Raw genomic sequence first — 18,089 nt, forward strand, 5'->3', positions numbered from 1 at the left:
GACTCTTGGTGGGGAGGGGGATCGTTGCCAGGGACCATTTCCTCTGCCGAGCACACACGTGGTCCGTCGTTCTATTGAGAATTACTGCTGGATCCGACGGAGGCACGCGAGCCACCTATATAAAATGTAAAACACAGTGACCTCCCCCATGACAAATGTTATCACCACTGAATTATTGTCCCTTTCTTGGAGCCTTTTTGGCCTTGCAAATTTATTGTATCAATATAGCAAGAAAGAAGAGGACACTTTGTCAAACTTCATAGCAGCGTGAAGCCTAAACCCCACACACACACATCTACTCTTAAAATGATGGTTTCCACAAAAATCTTTTTATACGTTTCCAGTGTAAAGCTCGGGAGGAGGATGGAGGCGGTATCGAGAATATTTTTGGGACTCTCTGGAAGTCAGAGATTGCTGCCAGCCTCATTAAATCCTGAGGGAGGGAACTGAGAAAATGACTGAAAACCGCATGATTTGCACAGATGTCGAGTGAAATCTCTTCCTGAACAGTGCTTTATTGTGCGTTCTCTTGCGCTCCACAGTCGCTCAATGAAGTTCTAAATCTGGGGGCCTGATTCCTCTTATAGTCCCACTTTTGTAGAAAATGGGGACCATAAGTACCAAGCTGATTGTGCGTGCACGTGCACGGAAGGAAAGCCACAAAGATGACACTTGTTGTGAAGGCTCAGCCTGCCACCCACAGAGGAACAACTGAGAACTGAATGAGATGCGTTTCGAGAGAGGTCAGCTAGGATTCATGGAATCGGAGCAGCTCCCGCCCTGTGGCATTTAGCACATTAGCTGTGCATCTGCGCTAGTTAACAGAAGTGACAGCTGATAATTTAATTATGCTCTTAGCGGGGGAAATGCCAAGTGGCAGGGAGGAGATATCTGCACAGGGATCCAAGTTAGTTCATCGTTTCCAACACTTTTACTCTCCAAAACATAATGGACAAAATGGCCGCGCCACAAGCAAAATTAATATGTTGCTCTGTTGCTTGTTCTGTTATTAAGACCTTGAAATCGAGCCCGCTCCATCATACCGTTTAACAATAGTTGCAGTGTGTGTCAGAGCCTTGGCAGAGTGGCTGAGGGTGGCCGGCAACGACACATCTTAATGGACTCTGGGAAACACAAGGCCCGGTATGCTAACATCAGTGTCCCTTAGCTGCCAGCCACCCTCTTCAGATCTCAAGCTATTTGTGTTGGCGTGTGTATACAACGTCCTCCAGCTGTACGCATCCCTTATTAATTCAGCCACATCGTGCCGTGCCACGCCGAGGTTTTGAAGTCATTGACGCCGCCGTTGCCGTTGTACGCCGTTTGCATGTGTGGATCCGCTTTGACGTTTAAAGGCGAGTTGCACAAAGGAAATACATTAGCTAAACGTGTTCACACCCATTATCCACGCTGCAGCGCTGTGTTTTTATATACGTGAGTGACTCCCACTCGCATGCGCGAGATGCAAGATGTCAGAATTGTGGCCTTTGACCCCCCCCCCCCCCCGCCCATGTTTTCATGGCCCTTACTTGTTAAAATCATGCATTCAACAGCCTGTGCCATCGTATCTGGTTAAATCAGGCATCTGTGTAATGGAGGACAACAGTGCCTCGTGGCTGAGCCGTGCGTGCACGTAAAAACAAGAAGCATGAATTTATAATGAGCCTTTGGTGTTGCGTAACCGTCACGGGTCTCAAGTGAGGATTATATCTCGTTACAGTAACTTGATTCCCGTGGTTCTCTTCGCTGCATCATCGCCGCGGTGGTCTTCTGATAAGCAGCCGCTGGAGGATTGGGGAGGGGCCTGGATCCGCCGCTGCCGGCCTGTTGTGGCTGCACACCTGAGCGTGGGGCCGATGTCCTCCTGCTGGTGTTGTGACCCCTGTCGGCTGACGGAGTGACGGGGTGGCAGCAGACACATCTGCTTCCCTGCCTTTTGACACCTCTCTCGCCTCCACGCCTATTCCTTTGCTCTCCTGGCTGCCCTGCCCGTCACATCGCCGTTCGTCAGCCAGCCAGGCTCACGTTCTCACGCTCACTGTCACGGCCACGCTCCCCTGTCTGCGTACGAGGGAAGCCAGCAGGACACGGATAAAATGGATGCATGTGTGGATAAAAATAAAATGGCTGGGGGTGAATAGTGCCAGTCTGTGTAAACCCTGCCCCTCGGGGGTGGGCCTCGGAGAGCTTCCCCTCCATCCTGCCGCCCCCTTTCATCTTCATCTCTCCCTTCGCGTTGGCCACATTCACTCTATGCTCACACACATCCAACTCTGAGAAAAGACCAGAACGATGTGCCCTTTCACATCCCACATGCCTTTTTTTAGGATTTTATGACTCTCCGGGGGGGTATTCCATGCACTGTGCACCAGAATGGTCCTGTGAATGCACAAAAACAAGAGGCATGCATGAATTTATAATGCCACTTCCAAAATTACATAGTGGGAGTGGAGTACAACTTCTCTTCCACTTGGGCTGTCAGAGGCCTCTGAATGAACCCTCCCCAAACATTTATTCTCACGAATGGCTCCACGACAACGTCCTTGATTCAGATCCTCCTTTTCCGACATCCTCCCTTCTGTGCTTGGCTTCCGGCTTCTGGATTTTATCAGTTCAATTGTTCTGACTGTGCTATCTGCCGTATAACCAACAACTTTCTGCTGCTTACAGTACTTTGTTCCACCCCAGTGACCCCGTGTCTCATGAGCTGACTGCTTCATGTGACCACAGTCTTATGAGGTGGTGTGTCAGGGAGGCGAACTCATGCTTACTCATTCCCACTCATTTCCTGTTGATGCATCTCTGTCTTCATATCTGGCGGTTTTCAATGAAATCGAATTACTGCGATCGAGTCACGCCTCAGAGTTCAGCCAACAGGCTGCGGAGCACGTGGTGCCTTTCTGGTCTTCATTACACGCTGAGAGACAGTTAATTGGTGAGAGATGTTGCTGTCTGAAAGTATTTGCTGATGTTGAGTGAAACATGCCGATGGTGCGGCCAGACTGCAGGCGTAGTCATCATTTGAAACCTTGAAGGAAATGCGGAAGTCCGTTCTTTGTATCTTAGACTGCTAAACCCACAATTTGATGTGTAGTTGGACCATTCAACTGCTCCAACTTGGGCAAAACTGCTCGTATAACCTGCGGCGGTGGTGTTTATGTTACTCTTTCTGGGGGTTTTGAACAATGTGGCAAATCCTGCTGCAAGTGTACTTTTTTCTTTACTTTGAAACACTGAAGAAACCAACCTTTTTTATATATTTACTCATTTTTGTGTGTTTTTTTCCCCCCTCAACGTTGCTAGATGATGGTCGCACAGCTGGCTTACACGTGTACCCAGATGTTAAAGTACATTTATATGTTGGGTTTCACACTGGCTGCTGAGTCAAGGTTTCCAGGATGACTCTTATTCTGTTAAAACCTGTTATCAAATAATGGCCGACTGGCGTCATTCATGATGTGTGTTTGCTCAGAGTTTAAGGTGGTATTTTACCTGTTTTACTCAACACAACACGCCTGATCACGGCTGTAAACGCAGCGGCACTGCCAGGTTCACCTCTGCCCTCGATAGTATCACCACTGTCCCACATCAACACCGGCACTGTTTCACTTTCACCAGCTTTTGAAATGACAATAATTCCCTCTAATGTTTCACTTCCCAATTTTGATGCTGCGATAAACTGGTTTTGTTCTTCCCCAAATGTCCTTGATTTAGTTTCAAAATGATGTGAGGTAACCCTTTAGAGAAAGTGCACCCAAAATAAAGAACATTGTTAGCTGCTACACACAGTTCCTACTTTTAATCTTTAAAAAACACCAATTTGATAGTATCAACTACAAACTTGCAGTATCTGATTTGGCAGAAAAACAGAAAGCCTTTGAAAACCAGGGCGAGAGCTCTCTTTAGAGAACTGAATGTCTATGAAGCTTTATTTGCCAGAATTGTGTCTAAAAAAAAAACATTTCCCGCATCCCAAGAGCCTGAGATTTTATTTCTCATCGTGTAATAGGCTGTGAGTGTCTCCTCATAGCAACATCTGGAACGCTGGGAAAGCAAAATAACTGCCACGCCAGAAATACATGTTCTCAATCACGTGTAGAACAGACAGTTACTAATGCGTAAATAGCACCAAGAGGACACAGTTGGCATTTAAGAGGCCGGACAAGTGTTCACACGGTGGATGTGGCGTTAGCTTGTCAACAGAAACCCGTAGCAGCGTTTGCGTCCCATATCCACTTTTCTTTATTACCGATTCTCTAATACAAACAGTTTAACATCGTCATAAATTCGTCACTTCATATAAATTAGATAAAAAGTAAAATGTGAAAACGAGAAACGTAAGAAGCACAGAAACAAAATGCCCTACATTAGATTCTCCCAGGGAATACTGCCCATCTATGCAACAACAGGTTGTGTCTTTGTGCTCTGCGACTCGCCCACTTCGTCAAACTAAAATACCAGAATATCTGGAAGAGCGAGTTCATGAAACGTTATTGTCGAGGGTTTGGCTAATTTTCATATGTACAGATCGGAGTTCAGAGAGGTGGCTAATCAGAGGGAGTCACTTGAGCTTGGTAACGGGTACACACAAGTCTGTCTGGTCAGCACGGTTCTGTAGCTCAGTTGCTACTGGTCTCCTTGTTGGTTGCAGTTTTTGACCTCCCCCTTCAGCTCAGCCAACTGTTCTGAATGGTCGGCCAGAGTGGTGTTCACCTTGGCCAGGTAGGAGTCTGAGTGTCTCTCGAGCTCTGCTCTGATTCTCTCCAGATGCTCTGCGAGCTCTCCCAGGGTGCTGCACTGGCCCTCCACCTTGCTCACCCTGCTATCCACATCCTTCACCTCCCTCTGTACTTCTATTGCTGTACTCCGGCAACCCTGGAGCTCCCCTGACAACCGCCTCTTCAAAGCCACTAGCTCTCCTTTGATCTGGGCTAGACGCCTCTCCCCGGCGCCCAGCAGCGAGGCTTGGTGGCCTACCAGCCGGGTGATGCCATGGACCTGATTGACCAGCTGGTGCTCTCTGTGCTCCCAGGTGTCATTGGTGCGGCCCACTTCGTGGGCGAGGAAGGTGATGGAGTCCTTTAATCCCTTCAGCGTGCGGTTCACTGAGTTTATGTTGACCTTCAGCAGAGTGATCTCACCGTGGACGTTGTCCTCATTACCCACTTGGGCGATATGGAAGAGCAGGTTCTGGAGGGTGTTGTTCAGGCGGTCCAGCTGGTTGGAATGGGTGTCCAGGCGCTCAGTCATTTTCTTCTCCATCCCGTCACACTCTTCCTCAACTGTGGTGATGCTGATACCCCCTGCTGGAGGGGTGGAGGGCGAGCAAGAGGAGGTGCAGAGGAGCTCCAGATCTACTAGCTGCTTCTGGAAGCCATCCAGGTCTCCTTCCACTCTCCTCCGTACAGATTCGATCTCTGTCTCCAGTGCTGGGACCACCTGACCCTCTAGCAGCGCCGGCGCAGTGGCGTTACTCAGCTCCTCAACAGCCACAAACACTCGCTCCTCCAGGGTCTTCAGCTTATCCTCCAACATGGTTTTGAAACCATCTAGACCCTCAGGGAGGCTTGTCACTCCAACAATGCCCACGTCTGTGGCATTGAGGCGGCTCTCTAAGTCTACCAGACGGGTCTCGATCAGCGTCTCCACGTGTATGTTCTGGTCGGCGAGGGCGTTCTGAAGCTGTCTCTGAGATTCTGTCAAACCTTTGACGGATTCTTCCAGCAGCAACACACGGTGGGACAGACTGCTAACCTGCAGCAATGAAGAACCCAGTCATAAACAGGTCATTAGGTCATCATCATCATCATCATCATCATCATCATCATCATCATCATCATCATCATCACCATGGAGCATCAGTGTTGTAACATGGCCCATACCTGCCCACAACAGCTCTCAGTCAGAGTCAGGCCCTGGATCTGAGCCTGCAAGGAGCCCAGCTTCTCCCTGATTCCGGTCTCCCTTCCATCCAGAGACTGCTGCATCTGCTCCTGACCATCCAGGTGATCCCGATGGCATTGCTGCTGCACCTCACCAATCTTTGTGTCACAGTGATTCTCCAGATTGGTCAGACGGCGCTCGAAGCCATCCAGGATCTCCGCTCTCACTCCTGCCAACTTGATGTCGAGGATCTTGTCTAGAGGAATACTGGAGCTCGAACCGGGGATGGGCCTTCCCCTTACTCCTTCCATAATCTTCTTCAGCTGCCCATCATGACCCAAGACCATGCCCTGTGGAGAAGATGGGATTACTCAGAGGAAGATGAGAAATAACAGGAAGCTGAGACATAAATACAATCAGCATAGTGAGGCACCTGAATCTCCTCTAGGATGAGGGTCTTGGCTCGCAATTCGTCTCTCACTTCGATCACCCTCCCCGCTAAGTCTCCATAACTTGGGAAGCTTTCGCCTCCTTCCAGTCCATCAGGAATGCCATCCGGGATCGTCCCAAATTCCACTGTGGCGTCAGGCAGAGGAGGAGGGTTCGGGAGGAGAGATACCAGGATTCTTTTTGTGTCTTCTCGAAGAGATGTGCGCAGCTGCTCCTCCAGGTTCACCACCATCCCATTAAGAGTGTCCAAACCCTTGGTGAGGCGGCGCATGTCTTCCTCCATACGGTCCAAACGTTCCCCGGTCACTCCTGGATGGAGGATGAAAGAGTAAGTTAGAAAACAGAAAAACTTAGTCTTTTAGCGAAATAGAAATCTGCTTGATATCTCTCTCTCTCTCTCTCTCTCATGCAGAAACACACACACGCAAAAGCACACAAATGTTATTTAACCACAGTTGTGTTTTCCCCTCTCACCAGGCAGCTGCCCTGAGGGTCCTGGTCTATGATCAGGCCCACCAGGGTAAGGTCGGCCTGGCTCCAGCTGGCCTCCACCCGGCAGGTGGTCAATGGGGGGTCTAGGGCCAAAGGGGTAACCTTTCACCCCTGGGCGATGGGGCAAACCTGAACCTTTGAATGGCGGCACCACGACATCCGGCAGTGAGGTGGGTCCATCGTAGCAGTTTTCTCCAGAGTACCCAGGACAACATCTCCACTCCAGTTCAGTCACAGTTTTATAACCAACCTTGTATTTTGGTTTGTAGATCGTCCTGTACCTGCGGGTCAGATAACCAGAACCGTGGTTATCAGAGGTAAGGGGCATAATTCCCAGCTGTCTTATCAGAAGAAGAGAAAACCAAGACAGACAATGTTAGAGGGATAATCAGAGCAAAGATAAAAGGATTACAGGGGGATAAGGAGATTAACATTAAATCGATCAAAAATATCTTAGTAACCCTGTTGAAATGAACTTTTTTTATTCCACCCTCGCACACACACACGCGCGCGCGCGCTATTATAATAAACCATTTTTGGTTTTATGAACACGGTTGTATTTCTGGCATCGTGTCAGTGTATTGCCTGAGAACTTGTCTACTTGTTCCAACGGTTCCCTCTGCGACTCAAGCCAAGCCCTTTCCTTAGAGTTGACAACCGATCTCTGCGATCTTGCCTGATGATGTTTACAGGGTGGGGAATTGTGTCAATTGTCAGAAGAATGTTTATTTAAATGGGCAATTCTGTAAAAACGGCTGAAGCATACACACACGCACGGGAAGGTGTGTGTGTGTGGGGGGGGGGGGGGGGGGGGGGGGGGGATCTTTACAGGTTAAAGAAATTAAATTAAATTTATAGCAGTTTGAATTTGACAATCACAATCTTTTCGTTAAAACTGGCTGGAAGAACCAGTTTTTCCTCCCCGAGAATCCGCTTAATAGCGGGCATAACACCACCCAAACACTAGAGGGCAGCATTGACAAAGATTATAGTCCGCGATCTTCTCGCCTCCGTTTGATGTGCAAGCAAATTCATTTCGAAAAAAAGTGAAGCGAAACGTTCGGATTTTGTTGTTTATTGTGAAATACTCACATGACAACAGGGCACTTTTGGCCCCATATGCACTTGGTGGTGTATTCCGCCTTCACGTAGGTGGACACTCCGTCCTGCATGGTGCATGTAATGTTCTTCTGGACCACGTATGCACAATGATTCCTGCAGATACAGAAAAGTTTCAATGACATTAAAATGGCAAATTAAAACACTGATCTGCACCATACACTGACACTTGAATTGCTCCTCATAACTTTAGAGTTTGACTGTACAACCTCTGCGGAATCTCCACGGCTGCCAGTGATTGAGTCAGCCCTGAAATGTCCAACAGTAACAGGACGCTTGACATCAATATCTCACCGGTAATGAAAGAAAAACAAGAGATATTGTCTTTTACAAACATGAAACTACAGTATGAACGCCACACTAAGCCATGTGTACATTGGCCACTCTAAGCAACCTTAAGAACATAAGTTCAATTCCCTGACCCCCGCGGCCTCTCTCTCAAACTAGCAACTTTCTTCAGCTTGACTGTATTAATGAGCACGATTAGTTATTTCCCCGTGCAGGAGGTCGTCGCTGCCACCAGCAGGTGAATCTAAGTGTGACTGGATGAGCCTAGAGCCCATTTCCCATTCAAATCGAACCCAAAGGGGCCCTCTTTACTGTCACCAAATCCTAAATAATAATAGATTAAGGAAAGAAGACCACAGTAATTGCATCCCCCAGATCGACTTTAATCGACTGCTCTGACACAAACAGCTTCCCCAACTGCCTTTGATTGCATTCACAGATATTTGCCTTCGAACAATCGTTTCCCCTCCAACTTCAGCTGGTTGTTATTATATCTGTCCAGCAAACAGGATTCAGGCGGGTTCAGTCTGTGCGAAAACCTTCACTTTGCCGTTCGTTTAATTACACGGGGATGTCGTGATGTTATCGTGTGCCTGCCATTACTGTTTGAATGTACCCAATAGGTCTGTTATTGCAGTGCAATAAGACGTCAGATCAGGCGTATCTCAAGTTATTATGTGAAGGAGCTTCTTTATATGTTACTGAAGGGGTTGTTATATATATTTAGCAATGTTTTTCTGGCTCATAATAATAGACACACACTTATAGATACTTCTGCTATGAGACAAATGATGGGAAAGGATGCTGCGTCTGCCTCTTATTTCCTATTTGTTAAAAATGGGAATTCAGCAACTTCCCCTCTAACTCAAAACACGTTTCCTCCTTCATAGGTCATCGATTTACAGTGAGCAACCCTGAGCCGAAATCACCAACGCATGAAAACCCCAAAGATATCAGCCGGACTGTTCGGAACCTGCTATGTCCTGAATTAAACGCATGACAGCTTCACTTCAACACACAAATCCGTCGTTGCGTCACGCTGGAACTGGACCTTCCTTCTGCTCGGTTGCCAGCGCAGCTTCAATAACTCCTGAACGTTTCCACGGCTCTTGTGCAACACAGGAAACGTTGATCTTTGCTCTGCGGACTCACGTGTAAAGTATTTCTTGCGTTCAGCGGGGAGCGTAGAAACACATGCGGCACTGAGCGTTCCTCCGCAGCTGTTTCGGAGCGAACAGAAGTGTTTTGAGGAGCGGGGCCGAGATGCGGACGAGGTCAGATGGCTAATAGGCGAGCTGACCCGTCAGAAGCTGTCAAAACCACCATTCGTGCAGATCACTGTGTTGACAGCATGTGGTCATGGTACATGCTAGCCCGTGTTGACGCGTGCTAATAGTCGTGGAAGGAAAGGGCCCCTTTCATACCAAGCTGCCAATCCACTGGCAGGCTGGGTGCTGAGAAAGTGGCAGGTAAAGCTTGAACGCGCCTTTCAAAGGAAGTTCAAAAAGTCATAAAGATCTTCAGAAGGTTCAGGGTGTGAGATTTGGCAGCGTCTTGGTTTGGGAAAAGAGCCCACAAAGAAGAAATACCTGTCAGCAACCTCCCGTTTAAGGAACCGAAGGCGGTTGCCGTTGGGACAACATGCCCACCCCCCAACTCCCAGAAGTACTTTCAATACTTTTGGAAAACGTCTTTGACCATCACCATGAGCTGCTCCATCATGTCTGCATCCACAGACGGTTCCCGTCTTCGCTCTGCTGATGTTACACCGCTGCTAACAGTGCGCTTTCATACACCCCCCACCATACCCCCCACCTGCAGGCACTTTTGTTTGCGATTCCTGTGGGAGGGTTTAAATGCTGGTCACTCCCTTCTGCTCTCATCCGTGGCTCGCTGAAAATGCTCAGTGCCAAAATAAATTACTTTTTTTTCCTCCCCTTTATTTTCCTCTGGTTAAAAAATGTCTGCGCAAGATCAAATTCACATGGTGGCGGTAATGGAGATTCCTATTAGTGCAGAAAATATGATAATACTGTCCAGAGTACCGGAGGGATGGGGGGGGGGGGAGTATAATTGTAAAACTTTTATTTAAAATAGGTATATTTCCTCCTCAGAAATGACAGTTTTATTGTCTGAAACAAGCTTTTCGACCTTGTGTTTCGGTGTATTTGAGGAATACTAAAAGCTTGTACAGTTATACAGGGATTCCTGACAGCTGTGTGAGGGCAGTGTCTGTTTATACAGCACAGTTAGCAAGCCCCCCCCCCCATCCCACCCCTCCCACGTTACATGCCGTGAAGTCAAAAGTGTCCATGTTCACTGATTTGTTTGTCGGGTTTTACATCTGATGGAGCCAATGACCTTCACACTCGAGCACAATGACTGAAAAGGTGCAAATATCCAGATGTGCTGAGGGTGGAAAGGAAGAAAGAAAGAGAAAAAACAGTTTCTTTGTTTCTGTTTTGGCATCTGCGTTCCGCCGTCTGTTTTATTGCAAGTTTGCGTAGATGTGACAGCGTCTGCTGTGGCCACGAGCGATATTCTATGTTCACCGTCTTCCAGACACGGAGGAGATCAGGATCTGGGAGAATCGCAACGGAGTGTTTGGATAACTGGCGTCCCTCAGCGGCTCGCCGTAGGTCGGGCCAAACACGGGTCACCTCCTCTGCCAACCGCGGGTCGCTTCCTCTGCTGCGGAAAAACTGACCGTTTTGACTCACAAGGTGCAAACTTTCACACAAACCAAATAGTCACCGTAAAACCACATCAATGGTCGTTTTGAAGCATCTTAACTGCCCATTATTGCATCTGGGCAATGTGGAAGGATTCAAGCTGAAAACCTGGAGGTCAGGGGAATACGGAGGGGAAAGACTGAGACATGAGAGGGATGCTGGGCTGAGCTATTTTCACGTGTCATTCCTGGGCCAACGTGACACCTAGAGACGGGTGTTAGCAAGCTGCTCGCTGGTGACAGCTGGGAATGACTGGCTGCACACGGTGACTCCAGAAGATCCTGATTACACCTGGCTCTGAAATGTCTTTTTGCGGTTAGATTAGCGTAAATGGCCTCACTCATCATCCATCCACTGTGTGTGTGTGTGAAGTCACGCCATTGTTGTGACTTCTTCTCTCCTTTGAAGAAGACCGAACAAGGTCCTGGATTAGAAGTCTTGGGGCTCGAGACTCTGTGGAGTTGACACCTTCTCCCCTGCATCATGAGATTCCACTCATCTAATATGCAATGTTAAACAAACTCCATCTACAATCTGAACTCTTGTAAAGCTGCTGCCGTCTAATCCTAATTCCTCTGCGCAGACTGACGGCCATGGCCAGGAACAACATATGATGTCTGTTTTCAAGTTGTCCGTGCCCCACATTCTTGTGAATCCGATATCTCAGGAATGTGTTGAGGAATTTCTCCAAATTTGGCCCAAATGAAGACTAGAGAATGAGGGCATTGCTACGGCTACACATGAAATATGCATCATTAGTGGTGTCTGAACATAAGACAAATCTCATGATCCAAGCTTTACTTCATTTAAAGTCTTTGTTGTACACAGCCACCCACTGATTTTAAATTAGATCCATATATGTCCCCAAAACCTGTAGGCACGTTGCCATGGGACCTCTGGAGGTCTCTTGTGGTTCTGGATCTGGCACAGGGACAATCTCAGTGGATCTTTGTCGGCTTGATCGTTGGGTTCTCCATTCCATCCCATGAACGTCTGAGATCCATAGATGCCAGAGGCCAGGTCGGAGCCCTCAGCTCTCTGTCATGTTCTCCAGTGGTATTTGTGGTCTGGCAGGGTACAATTATCTTAATGGGGGAGGTGGTGCTATTTGTATGTGGCTGTGCAGCTACTGTGGGTGGTTCATGTCACAACATTTAAAGGAGCTAAAGGTACACCTGTGGCCAGAACTGGTACTGCAACCACCTTTAAACATCAGCGCTATTTATGGGCTGATGTTTTTCTTATGAAATGAGAATATTCTGGCTGGACTACTGTTGTCACTGTTAAAACTATTTGAAATTAACATGATTACCGTAAATAAATTTCTTACATACAGCTCCAATTGATTGAGTATTAAAGTCTTTAGAGCGCCTCCTCTGTCACCTGATCTCTCACCTCATTAAGAGAACAATACACTGGATAATATTCCTGCCTCACCTACTCCCTTTCTCTCCAGCATTAATCACATTTACATTAGAAGCCAATACATTGTCTTTTTTTTTGTCCTTGCAGCTTCCAGATCCCCCCCCCCCCCCCATCCACTGACTGCTTGACTGGTCCCACTGTAAATATTTCCAGTATAGCATTACAGTTCCAAATCGCCTCCCAACCTCCCAGGGGTAAAGCAGAATTCCCATCTCAGATTCTCATGTGGAGCATTTTTAGCAAATATTATTGCTGCCAGACCTCCACCCTCTGCTGGCTCCAAAACAACTCACCTTTCAGTGTCTATGTTTTCCCATAATGCTCCTTTTCCGTTCTTTTGCTGGATCTGCAAACTGCAGGTAAACTCTGTTTGCTTACCCGGGGACGCACTCTTGCCTCCTAATTCAGTTTTTCCTCATATCTTTTCCACCTTGAATGTCCTCAGTGTTGCCTCACGCGTAGTGACCCCAGCAAACTGGGCCCTCTAGATTTTCCCATCCATTACCTCAGATGTTTTGACGCCGCAGTGCCAAAGGTTTCACCTTCCCCATTACTGAGCGCTCTCTCACCTGCAGGGTTCCTGACTGTTTGAACCCGAGCCACTGCTGTTGTGTCTGATAGATTTATGGCTGGAGCGGGCCCAATAGAAAAACCTTGCTAATCTTTAACAGCATCTTAAAGAGCCGTGTCTTCGGGTCAGCTGTCCTCCTCGGGAGCCAGCTTCTTAATTATATGCGTTCAACAAAATTGGTGTGGGTTGATCTGAATTTGTGGCTACTGGTTTGGATTTTAGAGATGATGTGAGCTCGGCAAAGCCGCTAAAGATGGCTCTGGTTTTTAGAGATTAAAGCCCAACATTTGTTTCACACATTCAATCATTGCATTAATAACACAGAGAAGTGGAAAGTTTAATTTATGTTATTTTAACCGCTAACACTACGGATATGTTGCTTTGTGCACCAGTTTGGTTATGTGCTGTTTGATTCCTCTGTTGAAATACAATAAGAGGATTGAGGGCCATAAAACACACAACAGCAAACATATCTTCAGGCACGTCCTAAAGCACATAATCTTCTTTACGTAAGAATAGCTTTCTGTGTTCCTAAAGGATTCTTGATGAACTCCTAGACATAGGCGAGCTGTGCTGTTTACGCTTGGGAGGTGAATCCAGAGCGAGCTTGATGCTGAGAGATGGGAAGGCCGAGCAGCTAAAACTAAATTTCGAGATTACAAAACAATAAATGGCCATGCGCGACACAAAAGGGCAGCATTTTCCAGGCTAATACGAAGCAGGGCCGTACTTCCTGGTTGTCAGTGAAAGAACAGAGGCAGGAAAGTGTCACAAACGGAAAAAGTTTTCATACAGAGACCATTTTTTTAATTCTAAAAGTTCATGGTGGAGGAGAGTCTCACGGGAAGCCCCTGTACCAACGGAGATGGTGCCTGGAGTGAGGCTTTGCCAGGAACCCGAACCTTTATATCTGTGCTACTGACTAGCGGCAGGGAGCATGATTGATGCAAGATTATATCACAAGTTACAACCCAAGCTGTCTGATTGAATTTGAGCTGGGTCGGGCAGAAACACGGCCTACCATTTGTCAAGAGAACGTCAATCATCAAAGAAAATAGGTGCTGGGTCACAGCATCCATCCATCGATCCATTCATCTGTGACTTTGGGAAACTTGCGTCCATCCATTTGACAGGAAAATAGCAAATGTTTCAGCAGGAAGGTTGGTGAAAGCAGTTACTTTTGATTAATGTGGGTTAATGTGGACCTTGGGAATTCACTGACCAGCCTCTTTGACCCTTAGCAGGAGGTTGGCTCCATTCGTGTCCAGTGCACATGCAACACAAACTTACAACTGCAACGCACAACCTCTAACCTTTGCCACCCCTCTGACCTTTCCCTGCCTGATCTCTGTCCCGCATATCATGCAGAAATCCCTGGGATCTAAACGGATCAGTTTGGACATGTGGTGTTTTGAAGGAATTTGAAAAGTTTCCCTGCTAGTTTGCGCTCTCTCTGACTTGTACTGTACAAACGGGCCCGTTCGGAATGTCACCTCACCGATTAACCAAACATGAACACTACCTGGGATTTTCTTTGAAATTATATTGGTGATGTTGCCAAAGCATTTGGGAAAACTGCCACCATTGTTGGATTTGAGCCTGGTCCAACCCCATATTAAAGCTGTGATAGGTACAGTATTGTACTCTCTAAGATGCCAGCCTGTGATTACAGCGCTCTTTTTTTTTTTTTTTTTACTGCAGTGGTTGAGTCAAGGATTGTAAAATTTCCTTTTATTGCCAAAGCACCTTTAATAAGCCAACGCTAAGATGGACAGTGCACCGAGACAGTGGAATTCTTCAATATCTCCCCGAAAGCAGATGTGTTATTTTAAAACGGCTGCGCGGTCAGGAGCAGCAATTGGTATTTACAACCCCCGGAACAAAATACACATAAACAAACAGGCATGCTTGCAACTGCAGGAGTTATTTTTAAGCCTCTGTTCCCACTGGCCAGCCGACAACAACTGAGCTCATGTATCTGTGCAGACTTGACAGCGTCGTGTCTACGGGGCTGTTGTGAGCCAGGCGGGACTGCAGGTCTCACACTAACGCGATGACACAGATCCGTCCATCAGTGTCAGATGTGTCGCACAATAAGATCTATTTAGTGCTTACTTCCTCTTTTCCCGTCGGCGTTCAGCCTGACTGTGACCTAAAATTGGCCCTGACGAATATAAATAACCTTTGTTAAAAATCCTCCGTGTCATGTGGCTGCCAGCGCGCAGGAAGGGCAGTTAAATATAACGCGCATTATGTGCAGGAAACCATGGCGACAAGGTTTGATCTATGGAGAATTACTGCATGCATGCAGCGAAAGTTGAAAACAGCAGCTAGTGAACAGCCTGTAGATGGTATGTGGTGAGTATAAAGTGCACGTTTCTCTCTGCGGGGGGTCGGTGCGGGGACCCCGGAGCTTCGCGGGCATCTGCGAGCAGTTTGGATAAACACATGGGGGCTTTGTGAGATCTGTGCCAACGCACACAGTTTAGAGAAAGCGAAAGCGTTTGGGAGTAAAAGGCTGAGCACACGAGGACATACGCTGAGTGGGAAGGGACAGATAAAGGTCATGGTTAACACACACATAGTTACTATACTGAGGTCAATTATTGTACGTACTGGAAAGGTTTACATAAATATCCTGTTATATGAGGAGGTGGAGGAGCAGGAGGAGGAGGTTTGTATGTGCTTCACTCTCAGTGTGCATCACATACGGTCCGGTCCCATCAGAGATGAGGGTGCATGTGTGTGGAGGTGAAGCTGGGCCGGTGGCAGCGCACTGAGGCCGCTGGTGTGACACAGCAGGTAACTGTGGAGGCGTCCAAAGACATAACGACTCAGATGGGAAGCCGAGCTAAAAGGGCAGCGCAGGACAGATGCCATCTGCATAAAATATTGCACTTCCATAACAGTGTTTCAGGCGGTAGACTCCAAACACACACACACACACACACACACACACACGCACACACACACACACAGAGTTACTCAGCATCCCCCTCCCGCTATCATAAGCACAATAATGGCAGCTTTGTTTTGATATGACCGTTGCCTTGTTATTCATCCTCAGCCACAGATGGTTTTAGGTGTGAACCCCAGAAAATGGAACTGATGGAGAGATGCAACTCAGAGCCGATTCCCAAGCCAGCGGCTAAACTACAACCACATTTCTGCTGCGCGGTGACACATGTTTACTGTATACGAGGTGGGCCCAGTTTCCAAGCCGTTGAGCCACTTGGGATTTATGATTTCTGAATTCACTAATCGGCAGCAAGGGAGGGAAGTTAAAGTTGCCCCGGTGCCTGTGACATGTCCAAAGCACTTACTTGTGACGGGTCATGGGCTTGTTAGGTGAATGGTGAGGATTGAGTCCAGCCTTGTACAAGTTGTATCTGCTCCCATAGAAAGGGTTGACATGACCTCCGTAGAAAGTTCCTTTGCTGTCCACTGCAGACAGCAGCGCTCCGAGGAGAAAAAACTGTGCGGCCAGTTCACAAAAATTGGTCCTCATTGTTATTTCTTTCCCCGCCTCTCTCAATCTTTCAAAAACTCAGTTAATTCCACCGTCTGGAAAGCTGAGCTGGCCTCGTGAGAACTGCGAGAGTTGTCGTTTTCTCAGAGCTCGGCGCCTAAACTCCCCAGCTCACGTGCAGTCTTGTCCTCCTCAGTGGGCCCAGAAGGAGACATGGAGCCCCAACAGCTGTAGCATCAGCAGCATCTCCCTCAGCACGCTCTCAGCTCGCACACCAGCCACAGTCTGAGCACGCAGGACAGAGCGGGCAGGAAAAATTGTGGCTGAAAAAAGGGAGGGGAGGAGGAAGAGGGGGCAAGGAAAACAACACAAAGGTGTGCTGGAGGAGGGGAAAGGAGAGAGGAGGACAGACGGAAGGAGGGAAGGAGAGCCTGAGTGCGCCTCTAGGAAGGGTTGCGGTGCAGGCGTGCGCCCGTTAGAGGCGCACACACGTAAACATGTGTGAGACCTGCTGACAAGGCTCAAGCCTTCAAGTTTCCCCGCACAAGTGAGGGGGGTGTGTGCAAGAGGCAGCGCGCAGTCCTGCAGCCTCTGAAGGGGCAGGCGGACAGATGGGCTGCATTTGCATGTCCCACCCCAGCTCCAAGCTGGCGGCTCCCCACAAGAGGGGGGGGGGGGGGGGGGGGGGGGGGGGGGGGTGACATGGTAACTCTTTCCATTTTATATTTCTTTTCCACTTTCGCAGACGTGTAAGTGCCCACCGATCGAAATCAGAGTCCCCCATCATCCTCCTTCAAACATGCACTCCCCCCTGTAATCCCTTAATTTCTTTGCTCTCTTTTCCCCTGTCACCATCCGCTTCGGGGGCAGCCGTACAACAAAGCGCTGCCCCAGCGTGCACTGGCATGTGCGTGGCGGTTGCAGCTGGCTGAAACGTCGAGGGTCCGGACACAATGGACCTCCTACCTGCCTCACCGCGGTCAGTCATTAAACATCTCAGCAACAGCTTCAGCTGCGATACGCACCCCAGCCGGGCGCGCCGCTCCAAATGCAACAGGAATCCATACACAATCGCCTCCCGGGTCATTCACGGCACAAAACCCAACTAACCTAAATTAAAATTCCTGGGAACGGCAGACTTTCCCGGGCCGCGCGCGTCTTTCTCCATTTTAATCATCAGGAAAAGCACTTTTGCAAAACGGACAGTGGTGGGAAAACAACGCCGGGATCATCGTTTTGTTCTGTTTAAGCAAAATCAAAATCAGCACCTGATGGTGAGAGAGGTCCGAAAGAAGAGGCCAGTGTTTGAAGGAGCCACCTCTGTTTGGACGGCTGGTCTGCAGCGTCCTTCTCACCTCTGTGTGGACGGGGTAGCGTTTACCCTCCTCTGTTTACCCTTCATTTACAGGCTGGTGTGAAAGATTAACACGCCGCTCCAAACTATATAAAGATCCACAAACCCTGGGCTGGATGCCCCCACTGATGGGTCACCAGAATACCAACAGCCAATGAAGAGGACAAATCCAGACGTCCAGTCTGGCCTCATCTTCTCCTCCTGGATGTTGACTTCATGGGTGGCAGGTGTGTGTGGAGATGTGTGGCAGGTCACTCCTGAATGATTGTTAGAATACAGAGGAACTAGTGATCATTTTACCAGTTG

At 48.2% G+C, this 18,089-nt stretch overlaps 1 protein-coding gene and 1 long non-coding RNA gene across 2 annotated transcripts; one reads left to right on the forward strand and one right to left on the reverse strand.

The window, feature by feature from the left end:
* Positions 1 to 3,778: 3,778 nt before the first annotated feature.
* Positions 3,779 to 16,977, reverse strand: emilin3b (elastin microfibril interfacer 3b). The gene is made up of 6 exons (XM_003963360.3): positions 16,284 to 16,977; positions 7,918 to 8,040; positions 6,808 to 7,106; positions 6,317 to 6,642; positions 5,883 to 6,233; positions 3,779 to 5,754 (listed from the first exon to the last, which is right to left on the reverse strand). Exons 1-6 carry the CDS (start codon positions 16,466 to 16,468, stop codon positions 4,627 to 4,629), a joined length of 2,412 nt encoding a protein of 803 aa, XP_003963409.2. The 5' UTR covers positions 16,469 to 16,977; the 3' UTR covers positions 3,779 to 4,626.
* LOC115249196 (uncharacterized) lies at positions 6,534 to 10,274 on the forward strand. The gene is made up of 4 exons (XR_003887911.1): positions 6,534 to 6,661; positions 6,811 to 6,995; positions 7,095 to 7,142; positions 9,123 to 10,274. It is a non-coding gene; the product is annotated as an uncharacterized lncRNA (long non-coding RNA).
* Positions 16,978 to 18,089: the final 1,112 nt, after the last annotated feature.

This window comes from Takifugu rubripes, chromosome 3 (assembly GCF_901000725.2).
Source record: "Takifugu rubripes chromosome 3, fTakRub1.2, whole genome shotgun sequence".
Lineage (NCBI taxonomy): Eukaryota > Metazoa > Chordata > Actinopteri > Tetraodontiformes > Tetraodontidae > Takifugu > Takifugu rubripes.

What these genes read in the sequence shown, in the direction of transcription:
- emilin3b (XM_003963360.3), bottom strand. Translation starts at nt 16,468, where the DNA reads ATGAGGACCAATTTTTGTGAACTGGCCGCACAGTTTTTTCTCCTCGGA. An exon ending in TCATCCTAGAGGAGATTCAG is followed by an intron (nt 6,234 to 6,316) that starts GTGCCTCACTAT and finishes TCTTCTCCACAG; the next exon opens with GGCATGGTCTTGGGTCATGA. An exon ending in CTGAGAGCTGTTGTGGGCAG is followed by an intron (nt 5,755 to 5,882) that starts GTATGGGCCATG and finishes TCATTGCTGCAG; the next exon opens with GTTAGCAGTCTGTCCCACCG.